We start from the raw sequence: 16,520 nt of genomic DNA, 5'->3' as shown, positions 1-16,520 counted from the left end.
AGGGAGTGCATGTCCACGCGCCAATCCACAGATTCCTTTCCACCCTCCTTCCCCTCTCTCATTCATATTTACCTCCGCCGTCATTTCCCCCCAGTCACCTAGGCTTCCAGAATCGAGCCTCTGATTAGGTAAACTCGACCTTGCTCCCGCTGCCTCTACCCCTCGCTGCCTGCGCCGCGCGCTCCATGCGCCTGCGTCGCCTGTTGCTGTCGTAGTTGGCGCTCATGTCGCTAGGGCCCGTCTCGTACGGGCTGCCCATGCCGCTGCCAACGCCCATGGCTGAGCCCATGCCGGGCGGCGGCATATGCGGCGGCGACATGCTGCTGTCGTTGAAGGGTTTGGGCTTCGGGTTGGCAGGCGGGTTGTTGAAGGGCGTGTGCGGAGGCTGGAGGCCCTGCTGCGGGTATTGATACGGCGGCTGCTGTTGTTGAGGCGGCGGCGGCGGACCAGGCGGCGGGCCGGGCATGGGGTAGGGCGCCGGATACTGCGGTGCCTGTTGTTGTTGGTGAGGTGGAGGATGTGGGCCAGGCGGTGGCGGTGGGAGATTGGCCGCTTCGTGCTCAATGTCAATCTCCTTCGCTATGGCCGCGGCTCTCGCCTTAATGTCCATTTCGTCGGAAACTCCTCCGGCACCACCACTGGCCATGGCAGCGCTGCGCCGTCGCCATCGATCCTCGCTGCCCGAAACGTCGCTGAGCGTGCTGGCCCGCCGACTGCGTCCAGTGCTGCTCTTGCCAGCTCCGCCTCCACCACCGCCAACGCTCTCTCCTCGCCGCTCTCGTCGTCGCGCTTCGCGCTCCTCGGCCGCCTCTTGCTCGTTGAGCCGCCGCAGCGTCACGTGTCGTCCGTCCTTGTGCATCTTGACCTTGACGCTGACGGGCGGCGAACTGAGCGGGTCGTCCTGCAGCTCTTGGCGCCTCCGGCGTCCCCCTGACCTCGACCGCGACCGCGAGTCGGTGCGGGAGTGGGATCGAGACGCTCGCGAGGCCAACGCGGCGGCTCCAATGGCCGCACCTGTCCCTGCAAGCGCAGCGGCTGAGCGCCTCTTACGGCCTCCGTGGCGCCGCGATGCTGCGTCGCGAGTTGGAGAGGTGAGAGACGATGATGAGTAGGACGTGCTGTCATTGATACGGGCGGCAGGACCCAGGGGACCTCCGCGGCCCATCGGCAAGGGGTCGTGTGGCGCGGCACCGCCTGGAGGAGGCACGAAGCCGGTCGAGGGGTGCGAGCCTTCGCCGACAGTATCGATGCGCGAGGTCATCATGCCCGTGGTAGAGGTTCCTGCTTGTTGCGGCGGGGGACGGGGCGGATACGTCTGCCGCGCCAGCTCTGGGTTGGAGCCATGGTGAACCAGGTGGTCGTCGACGCTGTGGGACGACGAGATGCGGCGGCTGCCCCTTCGCGAGCGAGGCGACGTCGGCGTGTACGGCTCGAAGCCGTCGCCTGTGTACTTGCGGCGCTGGCTGTCTGCTCGCGCTAGGCGCTCCTGCTCGACCTCTTCCTCGCGTAGACGCGCCACGCGGTCTTCCTCCTTGCGATCGCGCCGCTGGTTCATCTTGTGCTTGATGAAGCCAATCAGTCCCAGAGCCAGCAGCCCGTTGCGCGCCTTGTGGCTCTTTTCTTCTCCGGCTCCCGTGCCTGGCCGCACCTCTGTCTCTTCGATGTAGTCAAGACTGTCGCGGCTGTCGTAAGAGTCGATGGACCCGCCGCTGCGCCGCGTGCGTGCATGTGGCCGTCGAGGCGGCAGACTGCCAGTCACTGCGGACCCAACGGCAACCTCGCTCTCTTGAATTCGACGGTATCGATCTCCTGGCGTCATAGGCGATGCCGGCACGCGTCCCTCTTCCACGCGGCTGATGTCTGTCTGGCTGACACGGTGCGGCCCTTGAGACGGATATGAGTACCCGCTGCCCACATCACTCTCCTCAGGCGTCTTCTTCTTGCCGAAAATGTTCTTTACCGCGGCAATTGCACCGAGAGCAGCTGCTCCGGTGATGAGGCGATTGCGCCAGGTGTGCTGCTTGGGCGGCTCGTCGTAGAACTTTTCTTCTTCAAGGTATGAGCTTGATCGGCCACTTGCGGCAGCTCTTCTGTCTCTGCTCCTCGACCTCTGCCGCTCCCGCATGTCCTCCCTCTCCATAGCCGACTCGGCCTCCCGCTGCCGTTTCCTGCTCTTGGATCGCCGCCGCAGCGCCGCCAGCCCGGCACCTGCTGCTCCTGCCGTTGCGAGAGCACCCAGCCGGCTTCGGCGACTACGGCCGTCGTCTGTGCTCTCCGTCACGTACGAGATGTAAGTTCCGTCGTCGTCGAACGCTCCCACGGGTAGGTTGCGATAGGTGAGGATGAAATAGAGGAGCAGGAGGAAGGCGCCCCACAGTGCGTAGAGGACGAAGAGGTACGCAGGAGAGCCGTAGAGGGTCAGGCCGAGCGGGACTTGGACGAATCCTAGAAGGGCTATGGCACGACCCATCCACTGGTGCATCTACTGAACGTTAGTTGCTGAAGAGCAAACGGGTAGGTACGTAACCAACCATCAGCTTGAGCGGAATTTTCAAGCGTTCTCTTCCTTTTTCAGCACGGTGTATCAGGGCGCCGCCAATCGCTTGCACCAAGACCAGCACGTAAATGGCCAGGCCAATGCCATGGTGCGGATTCGTCAAACTACGCGCGCCTCCCACGGCAAACCAGCCCAGTGTGAAGACGACGGTCGTCAGCAGCACAGTCAAAATCTGCAGCCAAATGTGCATGCGCAGGGCGAGGCGCGGGTTTCGGTGGTAGAAGCGCGCAAAGAAGATGGCCGCAGGAACCACTGCCAGGAATGTGATGGCGGCGACGACGGCATGGCCGGTGACAAGCGACTTGTAGCCCGAGAGCTCGCGGAAGCGGTTGCCCATGCCTGTCGTGTCGCGTGGCGGTCAGTGGAATGCACGCTTGGTTGATTGCGGAGTGGGGAAATTGCACTTTGAGGAACGGGACGGGGCACTTGCCATTGTAGCGCATTGTGTCAAAATTGAGACCCATGAGGTTTGGCAGCAGGAATGTGTTGCGTTCCGAATCCCAGGTTCCATCGCCCACATACATGGTGTTGGACGAATATGTGCTGCTGCCAGGTCGGCTCAGCCCGTTATTCGACATGATTGCTGGGTCTCAATGTCGACAGTCTTTGCCAGATGATGACGATGATGGTGATGATAAGCAGCTTTTTTCCTTTGCCTTGCTGCTTGGGCGTGCTGGGGTTTTGACAAACGGGACGAGCGAAGATTCAAAACATGGAGGGTTTGCGCCGAAGCTTGTGCTGATGATGAGAATGCTATCAAATCTTCCAGCAAACCAGTTGCGCTTGCGAGAAACACTGTACAAGAAGAATGGAGAGGCAGCAAATCGTGACGGGCGTGGCAGCGCGAGGGCAGCGTGAGAGCGAGGTCGTGATGTGGTGCCCAGCGCTTAAGGTGTGGTGGGCGAGAGGCGCAAGCTATTGCTGGGATGGATGGTTGCGGAGAAGCATGCCCGACGAAAGCTAGGTTGCGGCAGTGCACAGCTTCCAGTCCAGGCAGGCTCAGATCAGCCAATTGCAAAAAAAAAAAAAAAATCGGACAGCCAGGAAGACGAGAGTTTGGAATGCGGCGAAGTGCTTTTGGACGACGACAATGGGATGATGTGGAAGAGGCCATGAGGCGTTGGCGCTGGGCGACGGCGTTGCGCGCAGCAACGCCCGACGACCCGCAGTGGCCCCCAGCCACCCACCTCCAGTCGTCTCGCATCGACACGTACGACGCCCTCAGCTTCGTCTGCCCTCCGCAATGCCAATGATGTTGGCGAACAGACCACACCCGTGATCGACCCGCGCAACGTGGATCCCGCTTGGCCTGTGAACAAAGGTTGAATATAAATGCGGCCCAATCGCCCTCGCCGCGTCTCCTTCGCCTCATCTTTTCGCGCCTCGTCGTCGCTGTTGTTCACGCCAAATGCTGACAGGCCCCGCAGTTTTCTCCGCTCAAGCTGACCAATTTCTACTTGTCGTCCTTCGGGCCTGTGGTATTGTCTTATATGTCATCGACGTGATGGTCTAGCAGGAGTTGACCTGGCGTTTCGACATGCGTCGGCTTGCTCTCATTCCGCGCCTCATATGCAAGGCGCGTCTCCACATGATCTCACCATCTGTCTTGACGCCGGCTCTATTGTTCTACATTAGCCGACGACTCTTAGCCCCCAGTCTATCGACTTACGAGAGTTCAGTCGTTCAGTCCTCATTCCAAATTCTCTTCTGGAGAAACTGTTTCAATGTGGGGGCGTTCGTCTTCCAAGTCCGCAAAAGTCAATCCAAGTTTCGAGATTGGGTCATCTCAGATACTCATGACAATGGACATGGGCTCGACTGCTCCTCATGTCGAGACCCATTTCCAAGATCGGGGCTATTGGGCAATTCGAGTCTCAAGGGGTGCCCTCCCCTAGAATCACAAGGGTCTCATAAACCTCGAGGAAACCTATTACTTTGTGGCTGTGTTTCGCAAGGTATTCCTGATGCGTGTCACACTGACAGGAGCAACAGTGTTGAAGTTCTTGGTTCAAAATTCATCTTCGGTCAGGCTGAGCAAATCTCATTGTTACCTCCAAAGCCCTTCGTTTGCACCTATCTAGATCCGAGTTTTGTGTTTTAATTGGATACTGGCCTATTCTTACGCCACGGTCAACCCAGACCAACCCAAAGAGCTAGTCCCATGGATCTGGTTCAATTTAGAGCTCATTTAAGCGGCCGGGAGCACCCACAATTAGTGCCTACTTCCTTTTCATGCATCTCATGCGCATATTCCGTCCATGCTCTCCAGACGATCAGACGGAGAGAAACGAAACCATTGACACTAAAGCACTTAGTCTGTCGATGGTTTGATGCATCGGTATCCTGAAAGACGGCCTCTGCAAGAGAACACACATCACATCCGGCCATAACCGTCTGGAGCCACTCCGCACAAGCTGTTCTTGTTCTAGACCGAACCCGAACCGCAACCCCTCGGATGGTTCGCTCGGATACTCTGCGAATACGAGAGATTTAGCAGTATGCCACAAGGGCTTCGTTCTATACGATAATCTTGGCCTTTATCCGACCTTTTTGATTCAACTGCGGCATGTTGTGTTGTTGCTGGGCGCAATGATTCTTGCAATACGATTCCTGACTGATGTACGGGAAGAGTTCCGAATCTAAAAAGCTTTTCCCACCTGGGTGGACAGATTTTATTCACATTAGATCCTTGGTCCAGATTTTCTTTCCAAAAGCAGCTTGTTGCACCGCACCCATCACAAGCAGATATGACTGACAATCAACAAAATGATCCTGTCGCTCCGGCAGACACTAGGGAGCAAAATGAAAAGCCAGAGTCCTCTATAAACCAAGAGAACAGCAGCCCAAATTAACCTCCTGTCCAAACACAGCGGCAGAAAATTCGGAAAACACACAACCTGCTGATGTTCCGTCAAGCGAGCAAATCTCGTCGTCGGTGTCTGACATAAATACCGATAAGGATGAGCAGCGCATCGCAGCCGTTATGGACGAGCCTCATGTCCTGCCTTCCATCTCTGAGAGTGAGCAACAAGAGGACCTTCCAACGTACCCAAATACCGTAGGCTCGAGCCCGTCATTAATACAGGCGGACGTAAGAGACTGGAAAGGCAGTGGTACCACACCTCCATCAACGGGACCGACGTCGACGCCACCAGAAAGAGCTGGGGATTTGGCCATATCACAAGTAGACCCGCAAGTCCCGCAGACAACCGAACAAGGCTTACCTACCGCTGAAGGCGTCATCCCAGTCTCTCAAACAACGACCGCACGCGAGCAGGAGCGCCGAGCCGCGCGCCTGCGCAAGACAACCTCAGACCCCCGATACCGCTCGGCGCTCGCGACGGGCCAAACGAACAAGCAACTCTGGCGCAGCACAGTGATCAGACCAACACGTATGGCGATCTTCTCACCCGTACTAGTCTTCATTTGTGTCTACACTGCACTCGCGTACGGCATCCTCTACATCCTATCACAACGTACCGCTTCAGCACGTCGTCGGCAGGGCTGTCTTACCTGGGAAGCGGATTAGGCTCACTGATCGGGCTGGCTGCCGTAGGCAAGGCGTCAGACGGCATCCTGCGGCGCAAGATGGCAGCCGGCATCGCCATCCGCTCCGAAGACCGGCTCGACTTGCGCATCACGGTGCCCACCAGCCTGCTGCTGCCCGCTGGCGTGTTCCTGTACGGCTGGAGCGCCGACCAGAAGGTGCAATGGATCTTCCCCATGATTGGCACGACGGTCGCCAACATGGGCATGATTGTCGTCTTCATTTGTATCCAGACGTACCTTGTTGACGCGTTTACGCGCTACGCTGCCAGCGCTAATGCCGCAAACACGGTTGTCAGATGCATTTTGGGCGCATTGCTGCCGCTTTGCGGCCTCGAAATGTATGATGCCATGGGGTTGGGATGGGGGAAATACGCTACTGGGGTTTTGGGCACTTGCACTGGCGCCCATGTTCTGGTGGTTCTGTGGGGTGGGGTGAGAGGGTTCGGACGGACAAGCGGTTCCAGAAGGAGTGGTAGGAGAAGGAGAAGTAGAGATGGACGGCGTGACGTGGATGGCACAGTAACGCTTGACGAACGCCCAATGAATCTGGTATGAATCATGCTTAGACCTCTGGTTGGCTTTTGCACTGGTCAGTAGTTTCAAGTCGGTCAACAACTTTCAGCTTCGCGTGTATGAGACTGTTCAAAAAATACGATGGACTAGACAATTCCTGCCGGCATCAATGGTGGTGAGTTCGGCAAATATGTACGCCGGTCTGCCCGTAGCCCTTGCGTTCGGGTTGCAAAGAATGTAGACGTTTTTGGGTAGGGAGAGGTAGCGCTGGTGACACGATATTTGATTTTACTAGCTGGGGGTCGGTGAAATCAGTTACCATTTGGTGCTTGGGAAAACTGCCGATTGAAGGAGAATATCCTTTCGAAGTGTACCCCTGTCAGTATACATTTAGAATGTCCCGATCGGGCAATGGAGGGGTCATGTGATTCGCCAGGCCACCTGAACGTCGGTCTTCCCTCCTCAAACGGATAGCAAACGCCTTTCTTGCACATCGGTGCCCGTCCTCTCTTTCTACGCTCATCAAACCAGTCTAACGAGAGCAGTTCCTCTTGTCTTCGAAGCGCGACTTCAAAGGCTAGACGAAGCTAGGATGCCGAAATGGCGCCTCCTTCTGCCTCCTCACTCTTGAGCCTCCCGCGCGAGCTACGCGACATCATCTACACGCACGTCTTCAGCGATCCTGTTGGACTCCGTTACGAATATGGAACTGGACGCTTAATTCCCGCCAGCATCGGCTGCTCCACGCCATCGGGCTCTCCATCGGCCAAGCCCCTGTCACCTCACGAGAGCGGCGGCAACCATGACAATGAAACACCCACAGAAGAAGGCCAAAACTTCTGGGCCATTCGATGCGTGAACCGGCAATTGCGCAACGAAACGGCGTTCCTCCCGCTGTCGAGCAACGCCGTCGTCTTCGACAACCTGCACCTCAGCACGCGCGGCCGCATCCCGCGGCCCAACTACCGCAAGTACTTCAACCGCTGGGACACCGAGTTCAGCGAGGAGCCCGCCAGCCCGCGTGACGACATGGTGGCCAAGCCCATCGCCGCGCGCGTGCGCAGCTTCCTGTCGCGCACGAGTCCGGCGCAGCGCGCCCGTTTGCGCCGCATGGCTGTCGTCGAGCTGCGGCCGCTGGGTCATGTCGGTGCGCTGTACGATGTGCTCGATGAGTTTGGCGTCGGGTTGGGCGGCGGCGGCGGTGGCAGCAGCAGTGGTGTTGAACTCAGCCTTGTCATCGTGCCTAGCGTCATTGGAACGTTTGAGTTTGAGCGGCACTTTGTGACGCAGATGCGGCGCTGTCTCGTGGCGAAGTGGTTTATGCAGTCGCGGCATCGCGTGCGCTTTGAGCTCGACGAGGGCTTTGACGGACTCGAGGACTGGATTCGTTGCGAGTTTCCGACGCAGGTCAGTGACGTATTGCAGAGGTTTCTCGTGGCGCAGGTGCGTGTGTTGAGGTTATTGGCCGGGTGCTTGGATGGGAAGCAGGTGGATGAGGGGAAGCTCGCTGCAATTGAAGCGGCGGACGATTTTTAGAAAGGCTTGGCCGCATTTGTTTTCGTATATCCTAAGCCGGCTAGATACAGAGTCTCATGTTTGTTGCCGATAGTCATGAAACACAAAGAAGAGTGGTTAGACAGGGAGAGGAGCAGTTTGACAGTAGAGAGCAAACGAGAAGCATTGTGCGGCCTGAATGATGATAAGATTGGGAATTTTCATGGCAACATGTTACTCCGTTACATGGTTCAAAATTCCTAGAATGATGGATAGTACCCGGGCCCATCTAGTCGCTCCAGGCGTGGTTGAGAATTGAACAGAATCCAGACAGGCGGACCACGACAACCAGAATCTGGAGCAAACGACGAATCAACGGGCTCCCAAATAAGCGAAGAGCAGTTGAGGCCGCACTTAGGAATGCAGTGCGAACCGTGCAACGAGGTGTTGTTTCTCGATCATACGTTTGTGCTGCCACTGCTGACAACAGGCGGCGTCTGATTGGCTGGAGTGGTCGACGGACAGAGCATCAGATATCGAGACTAGAAGGTTAAAAGGATCCTCCCACGCTGTCGGGCACCGGTTTCCAATCATCGCCCTTTGAAAACAACCTTCTGCCACTTCATACCCTTCTTCCAGATCACTTACTCGCCCGCCAACTTTTGACATCTACCAAACTCAATCCACATCAACACCATGTCTGCTGCTCCAGTCAACGCGATTCCGGCCACCTGCTGCAAGCGCGACGGGTCGGGATGTGTCTGCGCCCAGGAAGCCACCTGCTCTTGCGGCAAGCAAAAGGCCCTGCACTGCACTTGCGAGAAGGCCTCGATTGAGAACAACGTCTCTGGCGCCACTTGTTCTTGCGGTACGTCCACGATGTCCCTCTTTGGGAACCGAATCACGTGATTTGCGCACCACCTAGCCCTCCTTTTCGGAACTCTTGTACCTTGTCGAAGACGGTTCAGCTGACAAGTCGCAGGCCAGCGCGCTGCAGGCGCTTGCACTTGCAACCGCGCCGGCGAGGAAAACACCATCTCAGGCGACAAGTGCGCGTGCGGCAAGCGCCCAAGCAGTAAGTTGGATGCAGCCATGGTGGGCTGACGGGCATTGATTGACAATTTCGCAGACTCGTGTACTTGTTCGGGCACCGAGGCGGGCGCGAGACCTGACCTGGAGACGGACTTTACAACGCGCAAGTGAGCGGCACCATGTCTCACAGGGCTGGGTATAGGGAGCTTGGCATAGCTCGCTGGTGTTGAAGGCGTTGCGGACTGCGGATCAGGTTTCATAGGGTCGGACGGGAGGATTCGATGCTTTGGTCGGGGGCTTTACAGTTTCTTGTGGTCGGGCGAGGACTGATGGTAATAAGTATTGAATTCTCAAATGTCGCGCAGCAGCATTGATGTGATTGCGACCTCAAGGTGCGCAGATCGTCGACGCCCATCCTCATGTCGATCACCCCTCGCCCCTCGTTCGGCAATACCCAGCTTCCGTTAGCTGGACCTTGCATGTCCAGTGCCAGTCTTCAGCACTACCTGACCTAACCTGACCTGACCTGACGAGAACAACGACACCGCGACCATCGCGTCTGCCCGCTGACAGCTGAGCCACTGCGCCCGCCGACGCTGCACATCCCACCTCACCCACGTACCTGTACTCCTACCCTGCACGAGCGAGCGCGTGTGCGCCCCATTCTATCCCGCCAGCGACAGTTCCGACGCATCCTCCGCTCCACCCCCTAACATTCCACACTCCCTCTGTACACTCTCGCCGACCCAACCAAATCCTCCCCACACCCGAGCTGCTCAGCCTCTGACACTCTGGCGGACGCCCGCCGTCGGCGAGGCCAAGACCCATTCGACACCACCTCCGTCGACCCTCGCGACAATGGCCTCCAACTCGGGCAGCGGCGGCCTCTTCAGCCGCGGGAACTCGGGGCCACAGAACTCGATGCGCGGCCTCGTGTCCTTCATTGCAGACCTGCGCAACGCGCGCGCCCGCGAGCTCGAGGAGAAGCGCATCAACAAGGAGCTGGCCAACATTCGCCAAAAGTTCAAGGAGGGCGGCCTCAACGGCTACTCCAAGAAGAAATACGTCTGCAAGCTGCTCTACATTTACATTCTTGGCTGGAACGTCGACTTCGGTCACTTGGAGGCCGTCAATCTCATCTCGGCCAATAAGTACTCGGAGAAGCAGATTGGCTACCTGGCCGTCACCCTATTTCTGCATGAAGAGCACGAGCTCTTGCACCTCGTCGTCAACAGCATTCGCAAGGACCTCTTGGATCACAATGAGCTCAACAACTGTCTAGCGCTCCACGCTATTGCCAATGTCGGCGGTAAGGAAATGGGCGAGGCCCTGAGCGCCGATGTCCATCGGTTACTGATTTCGCCCACGTCGAAATCTTTTGTCAAGAAGAAGGCTGCCCTGACGCTGCTGCGTCTGTACCGGAAATACCCTGGAATAGTACAACAGGAGTGGGCAGAGCGGATAATAGCGTTAATGGATGACCCAGACATGGGAGTGGCGCTTTCGGTCACGTCCTTGGTCATGGCATTGGTGCAAGACAGTCCCCAATCATACAGGGGGAGCTACAGCAAGGCCGCGAATCGCCTCAAGAAGATTGTTGTGGACAATGAGTGCACAGTGGACTACCTCTACTACAAGGTGCCCTGCCCCTGGATCCAGGTCAAGCTCCTTAGGCTGCTCCAGTACTATCCGCCCTCGGAAGACACCCACATCCGGAACTTGATTCGCGACTCGGTCCAGCGCATCCTGGACTCGGCCATGGAAATGCCAAAGAATGTGCAACAGAACAATGCGCAGAATGCGGTCCTCTTTGAAGCTATCAACCTGGTCATTCACTTGGATACGGAGCACGATCTCATGGTGCAAATATCGTCTCGGCTGGGCAAATTTATCCAATCCCGCGAGACAAACGTCAGATATCTCGGCCTGGAAGCCATGACGCACCTGGCGGCGCGGGCAGAGACCCTGGACCCCATAAAGAAACACCAAAGCATCATCATTGGCTCATTGAGGGACAGAGATATCAGCGTGCGTCGACAGGGATTGGATCTTTTGTACAGCATGTGCGACTCGACCAATGCCCAGCCGATTGTTTCGGAGCTCCTCAAATACCTTCAGACGGCCGATTTTGCTATCAGGGAGGAGATGGTACTTAAGATTGCGATTTTGACGGAAAAGTATGCCACGGACGTTCAGTGGTATGTCGACATCTCGTTGAAGCTGATTGCTATGGCCGGCGACCATGTCAGCGACGAGGTTTGGCAGCGCGTCATCCAAATCGTCACAAACAACGAGGAGCTCCAGGTCTACGCGGCGCAAAACATTCTGCAATACATCAAAATGGAGCACTGCCACGAAACGCTTGTCAAGATTGGCGGATACTTGCTTGGCGAGTTTGGCCACTTGATTGCGGACAACAAGGGGTGCAGCCCCATAGAGCAATTCATGGCAATGCGGTCAAAGATGCTGGGCTGTTCGTCGAGCACGCGGGCCATCATCCTTTCGTCATTCATCAAGTTTGTCAATCTCTTTCCGGAGATCAAACCTCAACTGCTCCAAGTCTTCCAGGACTTTAGCTACACACTCGACCCGGAACTGCAGCAGAGGGCGTGCGAATACCATGCCTTGGCTACTCTACCAACGGACGACCTGTTGAGGACAGTTTGTGATGAGATGCCACCGTTCCCCGAACGTGCGTCCGCCTTGCTGTCTCGACTGCACCAGAAGCATGCCGGTTCTAGTGATAAGAGGACATGGGTAGTCGGCGGCCGGGATGCGAATGCGGATCCAAAGGAATTCAACCTTGTCCAAAACACTGGACTCAAGCGCTCCTTCACCAATGCGCCGTCAAACAACGGCACGACCGCCGCCAATGGCACGAATGGCGTCTCGAACGGTACAAATGACCTTGCTGGCTTGGATCTCATCAATGTGGACAGTGGCAAGGGTGCCAACCTTGCCAGCGCTGCTCACTTGAGTCCCGACTGGGAAGTTGGCTACAACCGTCTCTTGCTCCGCGCCGAAGGTGTGCTGTACGAAGACGCGCAAATCCAAATCGGATTGCGGTCCGAGTACCGCGGAGAGCTGGGCTGCATCATCCTTTACTTCACAAACAAGTCCTCTTCGCCCATGGGCTCTTTCACTACAACTCTCGACAACCGATCCGCCGAATCCCTCAAGACTGACGTCAAGTCCCTACCCGAAACAAACATCCACCCCGACGCCCAATCCCAGCAAATGATCATGTTCGAAGCCAAGAGCGTCTTCACCGAACCTCCGACCATCCGCATCTCGTACCTGGCTGGATCGCTCCAAGCACTCACATTGCAGCTTCCTGTCACGCTGCACAAGTATATGGAAGGCGCCGAGCTGTCGGCCGATGACTTCTTCAAACGCTGGAAGCAAATAGGAGGTGCTTCGCGCGAAGCCCAAAAGATTTTCGGCCTCGTCTCCAAGAGCCGCGTGACCAGCCCTTCACTGACACGCAGGATTGTCGAGGGCTTCAAGTGGGGCGTGATGGACGGCGTGGACCCCAACTCGCGCAACCTAGTGGGCGCGAGCGTACTGCACACGCACGACGGAGGGCGTTTTGGCTGCTTGTTGCGTTTGGAGCCCAACTATGATACCATGGTAAGCCTGCTTGTGTTCTCTGCCCTTCCATTATTGTCTCCGCTCACGAAATCAGATGTTCCGCCTCACCATCCGCGCGACCGACGAAGGCGTGCCACCGGTGCTGCTCAAGCTCATGGTCGACCGCCTGTCGCAGGGCGAGCCTGTTCATAACAGCGGCCTCTAGCTTCGGCCGTTTTTGGGTCGCCGCTCATCTTGATCCTAACCTCTTGTTCACATTTGCACCTCTTTGGGGCGCCCGACCTCCTGTTTCCCTTTCTTCTTCTCTCTTACCTTCTTCGTCTGGCGTCGTTTGTACTTTCTTGGGATTTCTCTCGTCCTTCTTCTTCCTTGTTCGGCTGGCGTGCGTGCTGCCGTCGTCGTCGTCGTCGTCGTCGTCGTGTTGGTCTGATGTTTCTCGTAGCTGCATTGTTGGGCGGGTTGGTTATGTCGTCAGTTGGCAGGTCGCGGTTTTGAGTGGCAATCGGGCAGAGTCGTTGACGGAGTGTGTCGCTTGGTTACTTCATGTTGGTCGGTTTCTTGAGGCGGATACCAGGAAGTGCTGCGTGAGTGTGGGCGGTGGGCGAAGATGAGGAGTACAAGTAATTTCAGTCGCTTTTCAGATCATCGTTGCAACTCTTTCACATATCCAATGATCAGGAGGAGGGATGGGGCGCGTGGATTGGCAGGCAGGCAGACAGGCAGATAACTATGGATGGACGCATCGTCTTTTTTATCTCTTCGCGCTGAGTTCTTGTTCCTTGGCCCCTTTACCTCCTCTTGACCCCATCTACCTCACCTGCCTATCGCCCTGACCCGCCCCTGCACTCACCTAATATATCTCAGAACGTTTACTTTTCACTCATGCACACCAGACCATCAAAGCGAAGAAGACAATGCATCCATCCACTTTTTCACATTTAAACCCATACCTACATACTCCGTTACCTTTCCAATTCCAGCGCGCAAACAAAACAAAACAAAAAAAAAAAAAAAAACTAAAAAAAAACTCATTCACTCCTTCATTCCATCGCCAAGAATCGAACTCGGGTCTCCCAGACTCTGCAGGCGACGGCTGCAAAGCCAAATTCGGCAATGCCACCCACCTGGCGGACATCGCTTATTCGGCTTCGCTTGCTGCCCTGTTGCGTCGGGCGTGCTGGACCATTGCAACCACGGTGGAATTTTTTTGTTGGTGGGGGAGTGGGGGTTAGTTAGGGGTTATGTATAGGTGGATGGGGGCGATGGGTTCTGGATGGATTGAGGCAGGTGTTGGAGGTGGAAGAGGGAAAAGAAGGGAAGGGGCGAAAGAAGATGTACAGCACAGCAGACGGAGGAAGAGCCCGCTGCTACACGTCCAGTGCAAGAATACATATTTCAGCCGGCGTATTCGGGTTTTGCGGCGATCAACGGCGATTTTTTTTTTTCTTTTTTTTTTTTGGCTTTCACATCATCTCGTTGGACGGGGTGGTGGACTGAGCGCGAATGGGATGGATTGAATCAAGGGGCAGAGTGGAACTAGATTCAGCAAGGCAGACGGAAGATTGATCTATTGACGTTGGATAGAGCCAACAAGGCTACTTCGTGCGAAAGCAAGAAAAGGGGCGGAAAGGGTGGGATTAGAGGTGGTGGTGGGTGCGAGAAAATGGATGTGGTGGTGATGGGCGGCAAAGAAGACAAAAAGACAGGTAAGAAGACCTAGCGTCCTCTGCCGCTGATAATGGGAGGAATGCCGAAGCAACAACAGCGTGATGAGCCCAAGGCTGCATCATTTGTGGCTTTGTTCGTCGAGGCAGGAGAGCGCGGTCGGGTTTGGCTTGACGGATAGCTGCAGGCCGCCGCGGTGGTGTTTATGTGGCTTTGCTCGCTTTCGTTCTTTGGTGATGGATAGGTGTTTAGCCACCCCCCACTCACTCACTCACTGACTGATTTGGCTACACCAACGATCATCACCCATCGCTTACGTAGGTCCCGAGAAGTGGCAGGTACCTAGCTATGAGGAGGACAGGGCGAGAGCGCGTGCTCGAGTGACAGCGTACCACACGACACAACCAGCACGAGAGCGAGCATCATGTCCCAAAATCCGCCTGGTTCTTGTGAACAGTACACGCACGCATGGACTTCCCTCGCCCACGTGTCATGTCAGTCAGCCAGAAAAGAAAGATAAAAGCAAACAAGCACGTCGCTCGCTCGGTCCAGAACGGGAAAGGGCTGAAACGTCGTCACGTCGTCCAAACCAACCCATCGCTACGTGCGAACTTGGCTGGGGGGGGGGTCCTTGCGGGGGTGGAACTCCCTGATTTGAACTGTTGCATGATGCTAGGCCCACTTCGGGGGCCGCAACGAAATTGTCACCCCCTCTCTTCTTTTGATGTGCCATCGCACGCCTTCTTCCGTGACGTGGTGGGAATGGTGGAGCAGGGGAGAGATCCAAGGATGTCTGTTAATTTGTTGCTAGGGAGAGGGCGACGACCATGACGGTGATGACAAAGCGAGTTGCTTAGGTACATGTAGCTTCTCTGTCTGCCGGCAGCGGACGTGGGGAACAACGGAAATTGGCGGAGTCTTTCTCTGTACGACCTAGGAAAGATGCCGAGCGAAAGAAGAGAAAAAGAAGACGCCTGGCCATCTCCATGCGGGTCGGTAGATCTGCTCGGTGCGTAAATCCATAACGTAGGGCTCCCCCTTCGACATGTACAGAAAAGGAAAGAAGCCCTATGCTTGGTGTTGGGAAGAGGCTGCTGCTGCTGCTGCTGCTGGCTGCAAGTAAGCACTTTTAGGTAGGCAGGTAGGTAGCCGAACAGGACTGATTACAGGTACATACGAGTTGCCCGCCGCCACCGCCGCCGCCGAGGCCGCTGCTGTGAGTAAGCGCATCGCATGTACATTCGCTATTCGAATACTTCCGCACCAACTACGTTCCTGTGTGTAAGCACACGGGGAAATAAACAAACGTCACACTCCCACTCAGGATCGCGTCCGTGCCGTGGGCTGCCTAGAAGGTAGCATCATGTCTGACCGCGTCGTCGTCCAAGAAGGCATAAGGCGCCGGGACACAGACGCCTCCCCGGATTTGCATGGGCGTAGGGATGGATGGGCTGATGAGCTGCGCAAGGCTGAGAGAGCGAGCGACATGACGACTGAGGCGAGGTTGCCTCCACGGTCTGGAGTGTGGGGTCAAATTCTTCCCATGTTTGCTGTATTCGCGACTCGTCATCTTGGCGCCCCCCGCTACAAGGCGCGGGAGATGATTTCGTGACTAGCACTGTTGGTGGGCGAGGATCATGGTGGGCGACGAGCCAGTCGCATCGAGTGCCGTTGACGCTGCGGCGGTGGCAAGGGATTGATTCTCCGCGAGGAAATAGGCAGGAGCCAACAACGCAACGACTGGAGAGGGCTAGGTAGTGGAGGGGAAAAAAAAAAAAAATTCAAGAAGCTGCCGTGAGACCATGAGTGGGTAAAGCGACATTAGCCGATGGAGACGAAGCATGTCGCGTGGCTCGTTCCTGTCTGCAAGCATCGACAAGAGGAGGGCACGAGACTGGAAGTCGAGGGTTGTAGTTGGGATTAGGCCGTCTGAGAGCGGGCCGGTACCAGTAAACCGGTCAAAAGTCTGGGGAAAACGGCAGAATCCTTGGGTCCCTGGATGGATCGAGCTAACCTTGGCCGGACCTCTGCTCCCTCCGTCTTCGGCTTACATCACTTGCCACATAAGTGGCGGATCATCCAACCACTTCGATTTCGTATGTGCAGGAGGCTCGCTTTT

The 16,520-nt window shown here is 56.4% G+C and overlaps 5 protein-coding genes across 5 annotated transcripts; 4 read left to right on the top strand and 1 right to left on the bottom strand.

Moving 5' to 3' along the window:
• Window positions 1-113: 113 nt before the first annotated feature.
• IWZ02DRAFT_181455 (uncharacterized protein) lies at window positions 114-3,309 on the bottom strand. The gene is made up of 3 exons (XM_066762300.1): window positions 2,988-3,309; window positions 2,532-2,896; window positions 114-2,482 (listed from the first exon to the last, which is right to left on the bottom strand). The coding sequence occupies exons 1-3, from the start codon at window positions 3,133-3,135 to the stop codon at window positions 125-127; spliced, it is 2,871 nt and encodes a 956-aa protein (XP_066625273.1). The 5' UTR covers window positions 3,136-3,309; the 3' UTR covers window positions 114-124.
• A 643-nt stretch (window positions 3,310-3,952) lies between these two features.
• Window positions 3,953-4,699, top strand: IWZ02DRAFT_181453 (uncharacterized protein). Its single transcript, XM_066762299.1, has one exon. It carries the CDS (start codon window positions 4,095-4,097, stop codon window positions 4,656-4,658), a length of 564 nt encoding a protein of 187 aa, XP_066625272.1. The 5' UTR covers window positions 3,953-4,094; the 3' UTR covers window positions 4,659-4,699.
• An 841-nt stretch (window positions 4,700-5,540) lies between these two features.
• IWZ02DRAFT_488239 (uncharacterized protein) lies at window positions 5,541-8,155 on the top strand (the record flags this gene model as incomplete). Its single annotated transcript, XM_066769442.1, has 3 exons — window positions 5,541-6,033; window positions 6,087-6,397; window positions 7,211-8,155. 3 exons carry the CDS (start codon window positions 5,541-5,543, stop codon window positions 8,153-8,155), a joined length of 1,749 nt encoding a protein of 582 aa, XP_066625271.1.
• Window positions 8,156-8,809: 654 nt separating this feature from the next.
• On the top strand, window positions 8,810-12,941 carry IWZ02DRAFT_430803 (adaptin N terminal region-domain-containing protein; the record flags this gene model as incomplete). Its single annotated transcript, XM_066766106.1, has 4 exons — window positions 8,810-8,981; window positions 9,073-9,188; window positions 9,719-12,775; window positions 12,831-12,941. The coding sequence occupies 4 exons, from the start codon at window positions 8,810-8,812 to the stop codon at window positions 12,939-12,941; spliced, it is 3,456 nt and encodes a 1,151-aa protein (XP_066625270.1).
• A 2,530-nt stretch (window positions 12,942-15,471) lies between these two features.
• IWZ02DRAFT_430802 (uncharacterized protein) lies at window positions 15,472-16,013 on the top strand (the record flags this gene model as incomplete). Its single annotated transcript, XM_066766105.1, has 3 exons — window positions 15,472-15,520; window positions 15,571-15,617; window positions 15,726-16,013. 3 exons carry the CDS (start codon window positions 15,472-15,474, stop codon window positions 16,011-16,013), a joined length of 384 nt encoding a protein of 127 aa, XP_066625269.1.
• Window positions 16,014-16,520: the final 507 nt, after the last annotated feature.

Source organism: Phyllosticta citriasiana, assembly GCF_038021145.1.
Source record: "Phyllosticta citriasiana strain CBS 120426 chromosome Unknown IWZ02scaffold_3, whole genome shotgun sequence".
NCBI lineage: Eukaryota > Fungi > Ascomycota > Dothideomycetes > Botryosphaeriales > Phyllostictaceae > Phyllosticta > Phyllosticta citriasiana.
This window is presented reverse-complemented; position numbering and strand designations above follow the sequence as displayed.

What these genes read in the sequence shown, in the direction of transcription:
- IWZ02DRAFT_181453 (XM_066762299.1), top strand. Translation starts at nt 4,095, where the DNA reads ATGCGTCGGCTTGCTCTCATTCCGCGCCTCATATGCAAGGCGCGTCTC.
- IWZ02DRAFT_181455 (XM_066762300.1), bottom strand. Translation starts at nt 3,135, where the DNA reads ATGTCGAATAACGGGCTGAGCCGACCTGGCAGCAGCACATATTCGTCC. An exon ending in TGACACAATGCGCTACAATG is followed by an intron (nt 2,897 to 2,987) that starts GCAAGTGCCCCG and finishes GCGACACGACAG; the next exon opens with GCATGGGCAACCGCTTCCGC. An exon ending in AAATTCCGCTCAAGCTGATG is followed by an intron (nt 2,483 to 2,531) that starts GTTGGTTACGTA and finishes AACGTTCAGTAG; the next exon opens with ATGCACCAGTGGATGGGTCG.